The following is a 17,651-nucleotide window of genomic DNA, read 5'->3' as shown; positions in this document are numbered from 1 at the left end:
TGGAGAACAACTGTCCAAACGTCCTTGGAGGATTTCTTAAGGAAAGCAGACAAGACTCCAGAAAAACCTGCAGCTGAGACTCCTGAGAAGACTCCAGCCAAGAACCCTTCAAAAAGTCCAACCAAGAGCCCTTCAAAAAGTCCAGCAAAGTCACCTCAAATAAGTCCTTCCAAATCAATATGATTGCTATTTACAATAGAAATACATCAATGTAGCTATATTACTCATCTATAATTGATCGAGTACAAAATTCTGGGTTATTTTTTATGAAAACAGGGTATCGGGTCTTGGTTCAGGAACAAATCTCCCATGTATAACATTGTTTCCTATGGGAAAATTGGTTCCAAGTTTCAACGTTTCGACTTAAGACACGGTTTCAGGAACCAATTGTGTTACAAGTCCAAGGACTGCCTGTAGTTTCGGACACGAAGTGAAGAAGACTATTCAATCCAACTGAAACTTCAAGAAAACTGAAAGAAGAACCGACTTCCCAAGGGGAGTTTGGCTATGGCATTGGAACTATGGCCCTTAAGAGCATACAGAAGTAAAGCTGGAAGGGGCTTCACAAGGTCACCTAGTCCAGACCCCTGGTCAAGACAGGACAACCTACCTCACCCGTAACAGTCTTACCTTACCCTTAATAGAACTTTACCCTTACCTTGCCCTTAACGGTCTTCTGGTGTTTCAGATGTTGAGCTTGTCAGCAGAAATACAGCATAAACACAACAAACAATCATCTTCCCTTTCAAAGAATCGGTCACAGCCAGCAAGGTAGTATCTCCATAACCTACCTGAGATATTGGTGGTGATCTCGGTCAGTGCTGTCTGGCCAAAGCCCTTTCCAGTGCGTGCCCGAACAGAGAACAAGTAAGTGGTGCCTGGGTGCAGGTTGGAGAAGACGTGGTACGTCTCATTGCGGAGCTTGGAGACAGTGCGCCGTGGGCCGGGCACATTGACCGCAGGGTCTGAAGACTCGATGCTCTGGTAGCTGATCTAAGAAGACAGGAGAGGCCATCAGACAGGTGCTGGTCACGGTATGTGCAGCAGGCTGGTGCAAGTGACAAAGCCTGCACAGTGAGTTAATAGGAGGTGCAGACAGAAGTGATCATTTTTGCCCAATCTGGCCACAGAAAGCAGTCCACAGCCATGACCAAACAAGTGCACAGCTGCAGGCAGCTTCAAAAATAGCCAATCAGGTGAAAATCTGAACCCTCATTGCATGAGGGGTCAGATGAAGATGTTTCAAAACAAAGCATCTTCTGTAACTTCTGTCTGCACTGCTGCCAGCCTGTCGCTGTTCTCAGAAGGGTGGGGGGAGCAGAGGGAGCTCAGTCTGGGGTGTTTTAGCCCCTGCTGCAGGGTGGGGTGGGTATATTGGAGCCCCCCCTCCCCCCAAGATGGGATGCTCCAATGCACCCACCCCACACTCCAGCACTGGCTGGGGAACCTCTAGAACAAGCTCCCTCTCCTCCCTTTCCCCTCTCCCATCCTGAAACAGGGACAGGTTGGGAGTGAGGAGGGCCTATTGCTAGGGGAAACCAGCTGCAGGCTCCAGCCAGCAACTAGATCCCCACCCCGGCACCTCCCCCCCAAAAACCAACAGGGAACTTCTGTTTAGAAGATAGTTGCAACTCAGAACGCTTCCTGCAAAGCTCTTTCAGTTACAGCAGGCAGCTGCACTTCTGTCTGCGCCTCATGGAGGACAGGAAAGTATGAGGCAGATGTGCAGGGTATGCAGGAGCGGGGTTCTGCCCTCTGGGTAGATGTGATAGAGTGGGTTGAGTGCCACCATATGTGACGTGGATGTGGGGGAGGTGTGGAAACAGTTTGGGTATGGGTTTGGTTTGAATATAAAAATAGGTGTTACCAATCTGTCAACAATGTTGGTATTTCGGATCTGATGCTTCAATAGCTTGGAGCATGAGACAGATCCAGCACTGTGCTACCATCCCAAATGCACACGTCACAGGTCTTCACCTTCTGGTTCAGGGACCCCACACAGGTCTGCCCAGGACCCTCAGCCCCAGCGTGCAGCCCCTGCCTCAATTGGTCCAGCCCTGGGACTCTGCTCAGTGCTGTCAATGCCCATCACATACAACCTATGCCTACATACAGCTCTGTCACTAGCTCTTTCGCCTCTGCTTTGTTATTCCCATCTAAGGGCCTGCTCAAGCCAAGCAGTCTGTGGGATGGAAGCTCACTGGGATTCATTGGCAATGCGTAAGGGGTGCACGCGGGTGCATGTGCACCCCCTGAGATCAGCCGTGCACCCCCTAGAAACCCAGCCATGAAACAGGAAGTGTCAGCAGAAGTGCAGCCCCCTCCCCTGTCAGCAAGAGGCAGTGAGGAACCCCCCTGTAGGCGACCTGGTGCCTTCCAAGACTCAGGAGGCACCAGTCGCCCATGCTGGGATGTAAGATGAACTATCCCCCAACTCCTTTTTCACTTTAGATGTCAGAGAGGAGTTAAAGCTAACACACTCTGTGCAGCACAGAGACATCCGCCAGCCTCTCCAGAGCCTCCTGTTGAAATGGGTGATGCTGTCCTTTTTAAATACGAGTCCTAAGCAGGGCGTCTCATCTGAAAGCCATCGCAAAGTGATTGTAGGGACATTGAAGAGGAAGAGAGAAAGAGAGAGAATGAGACAGACTCCACCCTACAGTCGGCAAGAGGCAGGCTGGATCGCATGCTCCAAGTGACGGGCTTGAAGGTAGCGGCACCAATGTGGTTGCCCTTAATCTCCGAGATTAAACCCGGCATTTCCAGAATGAATGCTGAGTCCCCAATCATCATCATTCCCCAGAAGCCGCAGTCCAGCCAGGAGCGCGGCAGCACGGGGAATGGAGATAGCAATCAGCTTTTCATTTGTCTGTTTCCTTGCTCTAATAATTTTGTTGATGTCAAAGAGGCTGAAGCAAAGGATGAAAAGCAGAGAGATAAGAGGGAGTCTTGCCTGGCTGCATTTGGGAGACATGGCGGAGCCCACACACACCAACATGCCCATTCAAGAAATGCACCAGTCACAATGTGACGTTTTCTCTCCACACTGAAGCGAGCAGAAAGAGACACACAAAGCAAGTTTCTTCTTATTGCCTTGCTGATAAAGGAATCAACTCTATCAGCTCTTTCAGTGTAGCCTGACCAGCAAGGAGCAGGCCTTTTGGGTTCCCAGATGTTATAAGGCCTTTGGGACCTGCTACAGAAAAACAGCAGCCGGGAGAGCTAATACTCCTCATCTTTTAAATGGTGTTTCCCCTTCTCACATGCATGCTTAACCGATGCCTCACTGTTGTCTTGAGAATTAACTGGGAACCATCCCCTGGGGAAACAGAGGCACTGGGAGATTTCAAAGCACATTTTCCTGTGCAGCTTCTCATTTTGTGCGCCTCATTTTTTGGCTGTCCAGTGGCACTGGGCTAGGCTGTCACTGTCAGAGATGTTAAGACCGCACAACTCCCAATGCCCTTTGAAGATCAGGCTCTGTATGTCTATAATTAGGTATCTTGAAAAGAACACACCCAACTACTGGATCTACAGGATGCAACTAGGACTATCCAGTAAATCAGTGGCAGAGACAAGATAATATCTTGGGTTATATTACTGTTGTTATCATCATTATTTTTATTTAATTATTATTATTTTTGCTTTCTACCCAGTATATTTTAGGTCATATTTCCAAGGCTCAAGTAAAAGATATATAGTATGTTAACAAGGCCTGATACATTCAAGGGGTTGTCACTAAGTTATTGGTGTGTGCATCACACCTGGCCCCAGCAATTGTTTCCCATAGCATTTAGCAATGGCTTAAAGCAGAGCTGTCCAACTGGCACACAAGGCCTGCAAGGGGTTAAGTTAGCATCCCCAGGCTCCTGCCTGGCCACCACTCCTCAACTGCTCTGGTTGCAAGGTCAGCTGGAGTCCCCTGGTTTTCCCTCCCTCCTCCAGTTTCCACTGCCTGCCCCTGCAGGGGAGGTGGTGCATGGTATGGGGGGTTGAGGGGGAGAATGTAGGGGCAGGGCACAGCACAGCAGTGTGTGTGGGGTGGGGGTGTATGAGCATAAGGTGCAGCCATGGGACAGGGGTAAGGACAAATGGTGCAGCAGACAAGAAGAGAAGGAGGGGGCTCTCATGCAGTGTAGTGAGGTAGTGGGGGGGAGGTGGGGGCATCAAGTGGTTTGCAGCCCAGGAGGATCATGGCTCACACTGGTACAGTCTGTGGGCATGCAGTCTCTGCTGGTGTGGCCCTTGGCTGCTTAGAAGTTGGACAGCCCTGGCTCAGAAAACATACCTCATACTGGGTGATGAGACCGTTGGGCTCCACTGGCTCTTCCCATTTCAGAAAGATCATGTCCTCCAAGGGAGTGAATGTGAGCGACTCTGAAGCAATGCCTCCGGGGACTAAAATAAAGAAAAGACAGACAGATAGGATTCAGCAGGGAAAGACAAGTCTCGCTGGTCACTCAGCTTCCCCAAGACGCCTTCTGATCTCAGAAGAGTCCAAAAAAAAAAAGCATAAAAAAAAAACCACAGATGCATAATGATGCCCATTCCTCCCAAATAGAGCCCAGCCACTGCCATACAAAAAACTGTATCCAATTCAATCCCCCAACCTCTGTAAAGGCCAAGAAATTCAGAGTTCAGGTTGTGAAGCCCTGTAGATCAATGCACCTGGTAACTGTAGAGTTTGTGGGAGCCGGGTAACTCCTTAACAAGGCATTTTTACTCAGCACAGCAAGAAGCCAAAAAGCAGCCACACAGACTGTCACCCTGGACCCACAGCTGGTGTAAGGTGCCATAGCTCTAATGCCTTTCCCAGAAGTACACCCATTTACCTCTGTTCAGGATCTGGTCCTCAGGATTCCCAAACTAAAACACTCCTCAGCCAGTAGCAAATTCTTAGCACTCATTCACTGCTTGTGCCGGAAAGCTTGCGACTAAAGAACTTATTTTTTTTTGCAAAAATCTACTTGGTCTAATCAAAGAGATCACCTCTGCCATGAGTTCTGATTCCTTTTGCCTCTACCAATACGACTACAACCTGGATACCCAGCACTCATTCAGAAACCTCTGGAGCCCAAGGGGGCTACATTGGACTTGCTTCAGTTCCTTGTGACAGCTGCAGGTCAGAGGTGTCAGAAGTCACTGGCTCTACCATCTCCTGCCAGCCCCAGATAGAAAGCATGGAGCTGCCACAGGGGGTGGGGAGGGGTCTGCCCAGAGAGCTTGGGAAAGACGGACCAGGGGTTTAGGACACCAGCATGGGAGTTGGGAGCCCCAGGTTTTATTTTTTTCTGCTGTGCCACAGACCCCCTGTGCAGCCACGGCCAGGTAGTGGACTCTCTGTGCCCATAGTCTCCACCTGTAAGACAGGCACAGCAGTACTGTCCTTGCTCACAGGGGTGCCCTGAGGCTGAATATATCAAAGGCTGTGATCAGCTAAAATGCTGCAGTGATGGGGCTGTGTACATACCTCGACAAAAGTTACAAAGGGGCCATTGTGGTTTCAGGGTTGCTCTGGAGTTCATCAATAAACAAAGGGGGATGTGAAAGCCAAGGATCTGCTCTGACACCACTGAATACCTCTCTATTTCCTGCTTCTGAGTCAAGCCCCTACCTCAATTCATCCAAAGGTAATTAAACATTACAGCCATTGGGATCCACAAGACTGTGCTAAAGAAGGAAATATCAGACTGAAGTTCTGACAAGTGCTTCCCCACTGCCCTCTCCCAGCTAATGATCTGCTGCTCCCTGCAGAGAGGAGATAGGAAGAGGACACTCTCTTCCCATACAACCTTACAGCAATGCCTTGAGCTCTGCCAACTCTCACAGCTGGCACTTGTAGCTTTGAGAACAGAACGCAGCGTCCAGACTGACCTCCTTACCCAGCTTCACACCTGACGGGTCATGAGACCCTGGGCAAATCATCTGACCCCTTAAGACTTCCATATGACCATCAGAGAAATGGGGCTAATAATCCTAGGTCACAGGGCTGCTCTGGGGCACAGTTAAGGAATGTCTGTGCAGAGCTTTGGGATCCTTGGATAATGTTTCTGTCCGGACCTACAGAAACCCTGCACTGCCACGCCATGGCACAGAGCAGAGAGAGCGGCCTCTGGAAAGTAGAAACAGAGCTTTCCTTTTTCACCCATCTAGAGCACAGGGCAGATTTACTGACATGGATAACTGCTCAGACCTCTCCCCTCCACTCCTCGTTCTTGCATTGGAGGTAATAAACCTCATGTCCACAGTAAGGCAAGGGAGGCAAAAGCAGAACCTGATAAAGTTTAACAGCCCAAAGAAAGAAAAAAAACCATTTCCCGAATCTCCCTGCGTAATCTTGTGCATTCTGGCCTGATTGCTTCAACAGGAGCTCTCAATTCACCATAAACCGGCACTCAAACCAACCCACGGATGTTGAATCTGTTGGCTACTTCTGCTCGTATATATTTTATTGGGGCATCTTAATTGCATTCTGTTGAATACAGTCAGCCCACCACTTTGGAAAAGCACAACGGTAAAGAGAGAGACACAGGTGCTGGTTGGATTCACAAGCAGAACAGTCATGATGAGCGCGCTAAGGGAGAGCACGTTTGGAATAGCCCGGCTTTGGATGCTTGCCCAAACATGGTCTGCAAAACACAGCAGAGGATCTGAGGAAAGCAGGCATTTCTGCCACACTTAGATGTTCCTACCTGGAATTAAAAGGAAGGGTGGAAATGCAGAAGGTATCAATTAAGCTCTGCAAAGGAGTAATTTGTATTACATGACCAGCTGGTCACCACTGGGCTCCCACTTTGTGTTCTTTGCTGCACAGACACAAGCACAGTGAAGGGCAGCCTGTGCTGCAAAGTGCTTACCATCTAATAGACAAAGAGCGAAGGAGGGAAACGACTAGTCCGTGGTCTTGCCACAGAGAGGAAATGAAGCCCGGGTGTCCTGACCAACACTAACGCACTAGCCTGCTCTACATTCCCCAAAAGGTAAAGGCTCTAGCACAGGAGGCAATAAACCTCATGTCCTTGTAGGCGAGGGAGGCAAGAGCATTAATCCATATTAGAGACTGAGACTAGAGCCCGGGGAAGGGGCAGGTTCTCCTTATCCAGGCCTCTCTGCCCCACCTGTGATAAGAAAATGCCAAATCCCTGCTGAAGTCCAGGCCATCACTTTACTTTGCCTCACTTGCTCCAGCACTCACTGCTGCATGTCAGACTATACTGAGATGCCATCCAGTCAGCCAAAAGCTGCTATTCATGGGACTGGGGTGGACTATGGCCTTAGAGATAACAGTACGTGCTGCCAAGTACTGACTTTTCAGCTCCGTCTACTCTCCTCAGGTATGCTAGGCTCAGCTCCCTCTACCTCCCTGGTTCCCTAATGCTGGTGGTCTCATGCTCTTCAGTGGTCTCAACTAGAAAGGCTGCACAGTGCAGCCGAGATGCATCTTCGTATCCCCACCTCTTGTGGTTCTGAAACTTAATCTTTGGGACTTTGCTCCTACCTGGTTAAGAGGCAGGCAAAGCCTACTCCAAACCAAGTCACTCGGGGCCAGCCCTGTAACCAGCCTAACCAGCCCCAGACCTACTCTCTGGGTCTGCCTGGGACACATTTAACAAGGTCCCCTTCCTATCTCCAAAACCTGCCCCTCCTCCCTTGGTGCTCTGTGCTTCACTTGAACAGAAAACATCCTCTCACCCCACCCCACAACCCCTTCATCCAGCACCAAAATATCCAGCTCTGAAAAGGCCTCAGGCCAGAATGTATCATCATTTTTACAATAGCGTTGACTCAAACACACAGCAAGGCAAAACAGACACCGACCCAGGCTGCAAGTGCTCTGGAGTGAGTCACAGTAGCAATGACAGAGCGTGGCCCCCTCCCAACAACAGAAGCATCAGACTGTGCAAGCAGAAGAGAGACCGGCCCCTTTCATCTCCGCTGCCACCCACCTCGGGGTGGGGGGAAGCTGGCTACGGATCTCAACAGGAGCAGTTAGGCAAGTGCTGAAAATCCTAGCCCTACGTAACATCCACACCTATAAACCAGGGACTTAAGCTTCCTGGTGACCCGAGTGCTGCACTCACCCATACTGCCAGGGCCGACAGAATCTCACATAAGCTATTGTTGGAAAGGACCTCTTCGATTAGAGCCCTCACCGGCTCACCTTCGGAGACTGAACCTGTGGATCTGAAAGCCACAAGCCTCTACGGTTGGAGCTAAATGGACAGACCCAGTTGCCTAAAACCAGCCGTGGACTCACAACATTGTCTGCAGGAGCCAGCCACTAGAGGAGGACAGAGCCCCATGGTCGTAGCATGGGTACATGTGTATTCCACCAAGTGACAGCCCCCTTCACTCTCACAAGCCTGGAAACTGTGCTGAGTGCTGCCCTGATACTTACTATAAAAGCCTTGGGTAGCGTCTAATCTGCGAACAATCTGGCAGGTTTGGTGTGGCAGAGACATTCCCTCTAATTAACAACAATAATAATAATAATAACCACAAACAATAACAACAGTTGAAGACACTAGGATCAATATGCACTCATTGAGCGTGCATCTTCTTTCATCCCCCAACCCAAGGTTGTTATTAAGGAGGACAGAACAGGCAATTGCTTTGCAAAGATCACTATTCATGAGCAGTATCATCTGCTACAAGCTTTAATGCTTGAAAAATGCACCCTCTAATTTCAGGCAGAGGGAGCAATTATACCCACTTAAAAAAAGCTAAACGCTATGCACAGGGGCTGAGCTGATGAAATAACAGCTAGGATGAAAAGTCCAAAGACATTATTAACAGCCATTAGCTGGGCCTTCCTGAAACTGCCTGCTTGGAAATAGGCTTTTTAGTTTTACATGCGATACAGGTTGCATTGAAACCATTGCTATTTGTTTTGGGCTCAAAACATCTGTGTTAATTCTACAGTTTGGGATCCTGGGGGATTGAGTCAAATACAAGTCTTACCCTCATGTTTCATTTTGAGCATGAAGGGCCAAGGAGGAAATTACTTTGGTCAAAAGCCCTAAGGGTTGCCCAGTTCAGTGCTGAATGGGCATTTTCAGGGTTTCAATACAACACTGTAACTTTTCCAAGAATCACTGAAAACTCAACTCAGGTTTGCTCAAAACAGGTTGCAAACCCTGGCTAGAGATGTACCTTTGTAGCAAAAGCAGGTGACTTGCTTTCATGCACTGTTTCCTCTTTTCTCCAGGAGCGGCTTGGACTTTGCTCAAATCCATCTGTTATCTACAATGTCTCCAAAAGGTGCTCAGCCTGTAGCACCTTCACAAGCAGTTCACAAGCAGTTTGTTGCACGTGTTCAATGTTTGAGCTATTCTGATTAATTCCAAATGGACGTGAAGGTGATATGGAAGTGCTCCCAGCCCTTGGCTGGATCAAGGCAACTCAGAGTCAAGAGTGCAGTGAGGCCACCATTCAGAAACGAACTTGAGCATAAACCTAATTTTATGCCCCCAGGTAACTGCACTGAAATCAACAGGGTTCCATCCAGGTGCTTAAAAATTAGGCATACGCTTAGTGCCATGATGCTTCAAGGCCTGAGAGAGATTGCAAAGTCAAAATGTGTTTCTCATGAACACCATTCCTTTTCATGAACATCCCTGCCAGAGAAGTCTCCAGACGGAATACCCACCACAAGCAAATGCAATAGCGCTGCGGAGGCAGGGGACAGGAATTCAGGTCCTCATTCAAATAAACAGCCATGGACAAATTTTTTGCAGCCTTTGCTCAGATCTAATTACACGGCCATAGGAGAGGGATCGCCTGGTGCGCTGCTCCCACCATGCAAATACACAATTTCCACTTGATTTACAAGTTAATTTAATCAGAGGTGCTGTGTCCTACACATGTACGCAAGACACTTATTAAATTCATGGAGCATTATGGAAACCTTTGGGGCAGAGAGAGAAAGAGATATATTTTTTCTCCTCCTGGAAACAAATGCAGAGAATTTATCTGCAAATTGAAACCATGACCAACACTATGCAAATGTTCCATTTAATTACAAGTGTTAGCAACGCACCTGATGTTTCACAGCAAAAGAAGCTTCAGCACAAACTTTCCAGCATGCTCCCATTGCCCGTTAGGCAAGACATAATCCTCAGTGGCAGCCTGGAACTGATTACTACGTTGCCCTTCTATAACATCTTCTCTCTCTCTCTGAAGCTATCAAAGCATTTTAGTGACCAAACAATCCTCACCACACCCTATGAGGGCTGTTCAGAAGCACAGTAAATATGCAGAGACAGACATTATTATTTGTACTGCAGCAGTGTCTAAGAGGCCCCGAGATAATACAGGTCCCCGTTGTGCTGGGCACTTTACAGAAAGGGGGATATGATTGGGATTAGATTATGATGATCACTATAAATTACTTCTCAGTGATCGTGAACCAATCTAATAACAGCACAAGTGTTTCTGTCCCCAAAATCTGCAAGCACATTATAGGAGGTCAGCATTGCTACTCCCCATTGTACAGACAGGGAAGAGAATCTGAGATAGGGGAACTGATCTGCCCCAAACTAGACAGCAGGTCACTGGTAAGGCCAGGGTAAACCTGGGTTTCTTTCCATCCAAGCCCTATCCCCAAAAGGATGCTGCCATTCAAATTAGGCCCCAATTCTACAGCAGACCTCAAATGGCCAGATGCTTCTGAACATGCTCGGGCAGGCAGGGATGAAGTCAGGAAGGCCAAAGCACAATTGGAGTTGCAGCTAGCAAGGGATGTGAAGGATACCAAGAAGGGTTTTTATAAGTATGATGGTAGCAAAAGGAGGATCAGGGAAAGCGTGGGTACTTTACTGAATGGGGGAGGCAACCTAGTGACAGAGGATGCAGAAAAGGCTAAAGTGCTCAGTGCCTTTTTCACCTCAGCCTCCTCCACAGGCAAGGTCAGCTTCCCAGACTACTGCACCTGGCAGCACAGTTTGGGGAGGTGAGCAGCCAACAGTGGTGAAAAAACAGGTTAGGGACTATTTAGGAAAGCTGGACACACACAAATCTCTAGGGCTAGGTGGGATGCAACCAAGGGTGCTGAGGGAGTTGGTTGATGTGATTGCAGAGCCACTGGCCATTATCTTTGAAAACTCATGGCGACCAGGAGAGGTCCCGGATGATTGGAAAAGGGCAAATATTTAAGAAAGGGAAACAGGAGGCTCCAAGGAACTACAAACCAGTCAGCCTCACCTCAGTTCCTGGAAAAATCATGGAGAAGATCCTCAAGGAATCCATTTTTAAGCAGTTGGAAGAGTAGAAGGTGATTAGGAATAGTCAGCATGGATTCACCAACGGCAAGTCATGCCTGACCACCCTGATCACCTTCTATGATGAGAAGACTGGCTCTGGGGGCATGGGGAGAGCAATAGATGTGGTATACCTTGATTTTAGCAAGTCTTTTGATACAGTCTCTCACAACAGTGTCACAGGCAAACTAAGGAAGTATGGTCTGGATGAATGGACTGTAAGGTGGATAGAAAATTGGCTGGAGCATCAGGCTCAGAGAGTAGTAATCAGTGGCTTGATGTCTACTTGGCAGCCGGTATCAAGTGGAGTGCCCCAGGGGTCGGTCCTGGGGCCAGTTTTGTTCAATGTGTTCATTATGACCTGGAAGCTGGCGTAGAGCGCACCCTCACCAAGTCTGTAGATGACACCAAGCTGGGGGGAGTAGTAGATATGCTGGAGGAAAGGGCTAGGATTCGGAGTGACCTAGACAAATTGGATGATTAGGCCAAAAGAAATCTTATGAGGTTCAACAAGGACAAGTGCAAAGTCCTGCACTTAGGATGGAGCAATCCCATGCACCGGTACAGGTTGGGGGATGATTGGCTGGGCAGCAGCTCTGCAGAAAAGGACCTGGGGGTTACAGTGGACAATACGCTGAATATGTGCCAGCAGTGTGCACTTGTTGCCAAGAAGGCCAATGGCATCCTGGGCTGCATTGGTAGGTGTGTTGCCAGGAAGTCAAGGGAAGTGATTATACCTCTCTATTCAGCACTGTTGAGGCCACATCTGGAGTACTGTATTCAGTTTTGGGCCCCCATTACAGAAAGGATGTGGACAGATTGAAGAGAGTCCAGCAGAGGGCAACAAAAATGGTGAGGTTGGGGAACATGACTTCTGAGGAGAGGCTGAAGAAACTGGGTTTATTTAGTCTAGAGAAGAGAAGACTGAGTGGGGTTTAATAGCAGCCTTCAACTACCTGAAGGGAGGTTCAGAAGAGGATGGAGCTGGACTGTTCTCAATGGGGGAAGATGACAGAACAAGGAGCAAGGGTCTCAAGTTGCAGCAGCGGAAGTTTAGGTTAGATATTAGGAAGAATTTTCTCACTAGGAGGGTAGTAAAATGCTGGAACAGGTTACCCAGAGAGGTGGTGGAAGCTCCACCCTTGAAGGTTTTTAAGACCCAGCTAGACAAAGCCTTGGTTGGGATGATCTAGTTGGGGTGGTCGTGCTTTGAGCAAGGATTGGACTAGATAGCCTCCTGAGGTCCCTTTCAACCCTCATTTTCTATGATTCTAACATGGGGGGGGGTGGGCTCCAGAGGGGCAGTATCAAGTCTGAGTCTGGAAGCAGACTTGAGCACAGCACACATCTCCCTTGCTGGTACACTCACTTTTGGCTGCTTAGAAACAGCAGTGCGTGTGCACCCACAAGCATGCACTGAAACATAAACCAGAGCAGAAAACTTAAAAGAAAACAATCCCAGCCTTACCAGCCCCCATGGTACCAAGGCTGCCCAAGAGCTCTGCAAGTCATACATTCTCATTACATGAATAGCAAGGCTGTCCAGAGTTGAAGCAGTGCTGATGAGACGTTTTGGAAGGGATAGAATATCTCACACTTCAGGGCTTACCCCTGATGCTCTGCATAGAGGCTTGTCTCGGGGATAGTCTGCTCCCCCAGGGCGTCTTTCACCTCCCACTGAGGCTGGCCACTGTCACAGACAGGAGGCCACAGCAGACGGAGCCTGAGTCTCATCCCATCTGGTCATGCCTACACTCTACAAAGCAGCAGGATTTGCTGCGATCCAGTCCTGATGTGAAATAGCAGAGAGAATAAGCACGGGGTAAGGGCCGACTCCCTGATGGCTCCAATAAACAAGTTCACTCTCCCTGTAACGGGAGCTCTAGGATAAAGCTGCCCTTGCCGCGCCATCCCACGGTGCCTGCCTTTGACTGCCTGCAAGTCGTATCAGCAGCCGAGCAGCAGCTGATAGAAGCCTTGTTTCTGGCATGAATTGAAAGCGCATGTTTTTCTTTAATATTTCTCTGAAGCCTGGCAGTGGATTTTTAGTGCTAACAAAGAAGGAATGCTGATAGCCCCAGCTCAGTCCTCCTCCCGCAGCTCCGCCATCGCTCCTCCTTTCTGATATGCAGCACTCTCTGATACATCATCCCGAGCTCCGCACAGCTTGGCTAATGCACCTCAGTCCCAACCTGCGACACCCCCCCACTATTCCAGTCCAGAGCCCACACCCAGTTCTGCTGATGCCCTCTTAGCCACCCAGCTATTCTGGGTTGGGGACCTTCCCACAGCTCTGCTCATGCCCCTCAGTCCTGCCCTGTAACCCAGTCACTGTTCCAGCCAGGACCTACTGTTCAGAGCCTATTGAATGAGTGTCACTGCTTTGCAAGCCAGATAAATCAAACAGCCACCTAGAACAATGTGGCTTGCGACTATAAAAACAAAAAGGAGCAGGAAGAAAGGAAACCTCATTTCACATGTGAGACAAGTCTGATTTTGAACTCAAGTCTCCAGAGGCAAAAAGCATTCAGTTCTACCCTGCTGCTTAGGCACTGAGTTAGTAATGTGCAACTATTACTGCTGCTGACATTTTGTATAAACATCTGAACACAGCAGTTTAAGTGAACTCCAGTGATTTCTTCACTAATGTGTACAGTACACCTCAGCACGTAGAGAAAGTGTGTGTGTTATGGGGGGGTGTTTTATTCTTCTACTCCTCATATCTTTAAGAGGTTTTCATTCTACAGTAATAGAGGGGGGATTTATGCTTTTGTTGTGCCAAAACTGAATCCTTTGAAGAGCCTTTTTTTTTCCTCCTTAAACATTTTAAATAAAGCAACATACATGCACGACTGTGACTGTTCCTAAGTAGAGAATGATTTGCTCTCCTCAGTAGTTTACCACTAATTGCACAACTCTTTCATGCTTCTGTGGCAGAAAATGTTCCAAGTCCTTCTGGTTCACACTAGCTGTAGGGAAGTGTTTACACACGTGAAAGCATATCTGTGAATATATGCATGTAAGTGTGCGTGTGCCCACATATACATGTGATCATGGATTGAGAGGTGTGTAGATGCATTCACATGCATCAAAGAGTGCATGTGTGCATGAACGAGTATGCATATGCATAGCCTTATGTGTCTGAAGGTGGGGGCATTTTGTGTATGTGGATGTACACATCTGTGTGTTTGAGCATATGTGCAAGAATCAACAAAAGCTCCAGTTGATGCTGCTGCTATTGCCTTGTTTCAGCAATTCCTCTAAAGACCACCAAAGCTAGGTCCCCTCCCTTTCTGTAGACAGGATCCACTATTTCCAGGCTTTGCATGGTAGTAGATTCCCACAACTCACACGCTGACACTTGAACAACAGTTTGAGGATCAACAAACCAGTGCTCCCTGCTGCTCGCCTCCCAAGCACACACAGAGAAGAGAGCAGGGAAGAAGGAGTCTTGAATCAATACCACTCAAGTCTTGGATCTTGGGGACAGTGTGTGCAAGAAGAAATGAAAGCATCCCCTTCTGCATCTAGCCCTAGGAATCCTCCTATATGCCTTGAGAAGTGCTGTGGCCACCAGCGCTCTGCCTGCTAATGAGCCGTTCCATCTCATAATGGAGACGCTTCATCACTTAACGTCCTGGAATAACCTCAGAGGGGACAGAACAGAGAGGTGCTGCCATTTCCCCCGCTTTGTCATTGATCTCTGTGTGAAGGGGATATGTTGGAAGGTTGTGGGGGCCTGGCTTGCACCACCTTTGCCTGCAACTTGCCCCTGATGTACAGCCAGTTTCATGGTAAAACAGGAACCGACTGCGAGATGGAAGTTAGAGGATTCCCGTACACAGAGGAAAGGCTGCTCTTGTCAGCAATTGGGGTAGGATGCCAGGAAAGGCAACCCTTCCTCTCCTTCCAGTTGCCCTGACTGTGCTAGATCTAGATGCTGTATTTACCAACCCAGGACATATTTGGGAACATGAGGTGGGCAAATGCATTTTGGACAGAGGAAGTACTGACCCAACCTGCACTGGAACCATTTCAGAAGCTGGGAGACATTTGGTCTTCACTTCCTATCTGAAAGAAGCATCTAAACCAGTGGTTTGCAGCCTTTTGGACTCAAGGCCCCCTCAACATAACTTTTATGAATTGCGTGGCACCCAATTTCAAAAATTAATGTATATATGACAGTGCTTACCTCCATGAAAAGGGGCTGCATAGTGGGAGATCAGCCAGGCAGGGACAAGTCTGAGCCTGCATTCATCTGCTTAACTCCCCACATGTCATGGCACCCTTCTAATGATCTTGAGGCACCTCAGGGTGCTATGGCACCCTGGTTGAGAATCACTGGTCTAAACCAACACCTGAGGTCCAAACAGTCCCGGGTTCAGATCCAAATCCAAACTATACAGCTGGGTCCTCCATACAGACTCTCAGCAACTTATGACCTTCAAGTACTACTTGGTATCAGGGATGGCTCCATTGGTTAGTGGCAGGAGTAGGATATCATCTTCCAGTGGCTAGCTGTTAGGGACAGCAATGCACAAGTCACTAGTATATTAAAATAAAACTTTGCTTCTCTGAAGGTCCCAATGCCAGTCCTTAGTATATACTTGCATTATCACAGAAATGCAGCTACCTTTGGGCACAGGAGGTAAAAACCAAGTGAAACAGAGCAAGATGCACAGGAGCAAGAGGAAGGCAAATGTTGATTAAGGAAAATAGGACAAAATAGCTACTTATAAAAATGCAAGCAGATCTGTACTATCCCTGAAGAGCAGGGAGGATCCTGAGTTTTTAAGGTCTTGTCCAAAAAATGCACGTCCAGTGAACTACGTAGAATTCAGCAACTGCTGAGGGATGGAGATAACCAACCAGAAGTCTCAGTATTCATCCAGCTGGATTTGAAAGACTCCCATTGGCTTGAGTAGCAATTACTCATATTCCCTGGCCAGAAAGTAGGGTCAAATAGATTCCAGCTTCTTATTCCAATGTACACGGACAGGCCAAAAATCAATGGTTACGTGATTCAGGCAATGGCCCTGCCAAGTCTTAACACTCTGGACAAACTGCAAGAAACATGGCTGCCTCATGTCCAGACAAGAGGTTATCCAGTCAAAACCTGCATTTACGTTTCCAGCTCTCCAATGTCATGGAACCGTGGTTGTCTCTGTGCATTCTGGGAAAAGCTGGGCAGCTGCCCACATTGGCTTAGCAACTGGTGTCAGGAGCAGGGTTTTTCTCAGCCCTGGCAATGAAAGGAGACAACCGGTTTTTATTCAAAAGAGCTCCAACAGGGGAATGGCCTTCCCATCCCTTTTCCAACTGAGTTTCCAACCTTTTTTTTTCTAAATCCCCTCTTTGTTCTTTTCCACTACGTACCTAGCAATTTCTTTTCCGATGACTCATCTAGGAGCATCCAGCTTTCTGCAGCAATACGCAAACAGACTATGCAAATCAAGTTTGCTTGCTTCGTGTCAAAAAAGGCAAAATAAAACACAATCAAGGGTCCTATTATTCATGAATTTTCACTACTTTCATTAATTGCACAGACAGTTGCTCATTAAAGACTTCCCATATATTTTTTAATAAGAACCTTATGTTGGTCTCAGACTCAAAGGACTGGACAGCTACGCAAGGCAAGAATTAAAACTAATTCTCTCCAGTTTCCGTTGTTAAAACTTTACATGATAGAGCTATTTGGAAATTAGCTTTGTGAGAAGCATCGAGGGATTCCATGTTTATTGCATCTCAGTCTCTCCAGAGCCTATGTGCCCAGTTTACATTATTATTATTTTTGCTTCTAATTATTCACATCATGATCATGACTAGAGGCTGTAATAGTCCCACGAAGATATATACTGGGCAGGTACATAGTAAGAGAAGCCCCCTTTATCTAAGAGTTTGCAGTCCAGAAAGACAGAAGGAAACGAAAAGGTCCCACAGCAGACAAGAGTGGAATCCAAATCTCCCGAGTCCTGGTGCGCTGCTCTGCCTCCTCGTGTTCTTCGTGTGGTTTTCTTTTCTTTTTGTTTGTTAAAGAAAAGCTACTAGGTGTGCACCCTCAGCCAAACTGAATGAATACCTTCTCATGCATCATCCCCAGCAAGGGCAATTCTGAACTAGGCTCCCAAGCTCACCTGTACCACTCCGCCAAAAAAATTGGGCCAAATTCATCCCACTAAAACTAGTGCAGTTAAAGGAGGAAGGAATTTGGTCCCCTGCCTGCACTGCTGACCCTGGACTTCAGCACTTGGATGATGATGCCTGGGCCAGACCAGAATCCAGCTCACCCTCCCAGAGCTTTGGCAGGCTCTGAGCAGCTCCCAAGAGGAAAAGGCACTGAAGACTTTGATTAGTCACTGTGGGTTAAATCCACAAAGGGGATTTGATTTAGGT

At 47.9% G+C, this 17,651-nt stretch overlaps 1 protein-coding gene across 4 annotated transcripts in view; it reads right to left on the bottom strand.

The window, feature by feature from the left end:
- PTPRU (protein tyrosine phosphatase receptor type U) overlaps positions 1 to 17,651 on the bottom strand; it is a 312,312-nt gene that overhangs the window by 116,344 nt on the left and 178,317 nt on the right. For all 4 annotated transcript variants that reach the window (XM_059729643.1, XM_059729641.1, XM_059729642.1 and 1 more), the window contains 2 exons: positions 4,289 to 4,398; positions 792 to 993 (listed from right to left, as the gene is read on the bottom strand). In XM_059729643.1, coding sequence (XP_059585626.1) covers positions 792 to 993; positions 4,289 to 4,398 — 312 coding nt within the window. The remainder of the gene's footprint in view (positions 1 to 791; positions 994 to 4,288; positions 4,399 to 17,651) is intronic.

The sequence above is a fragment of the Alligator mississippiensis genome, chromosome 6, assembly GCF_030867095.1.
Source record: "Alligator mississippiensis isolate rAllMis1 chromosome 6, rAllMis1, whole genome shotgun sequence".
Taxonomy (NCBI): Eukaryota; Metazoa; Chordata; order Crocodylia; family Alligatoridae; genus Alligator; species Alligator mississippiensis.
Note: the sequence above shows the minus strand (reverse complement) of the source record. Positions and strands in the feature narration are given on the sequence as shown.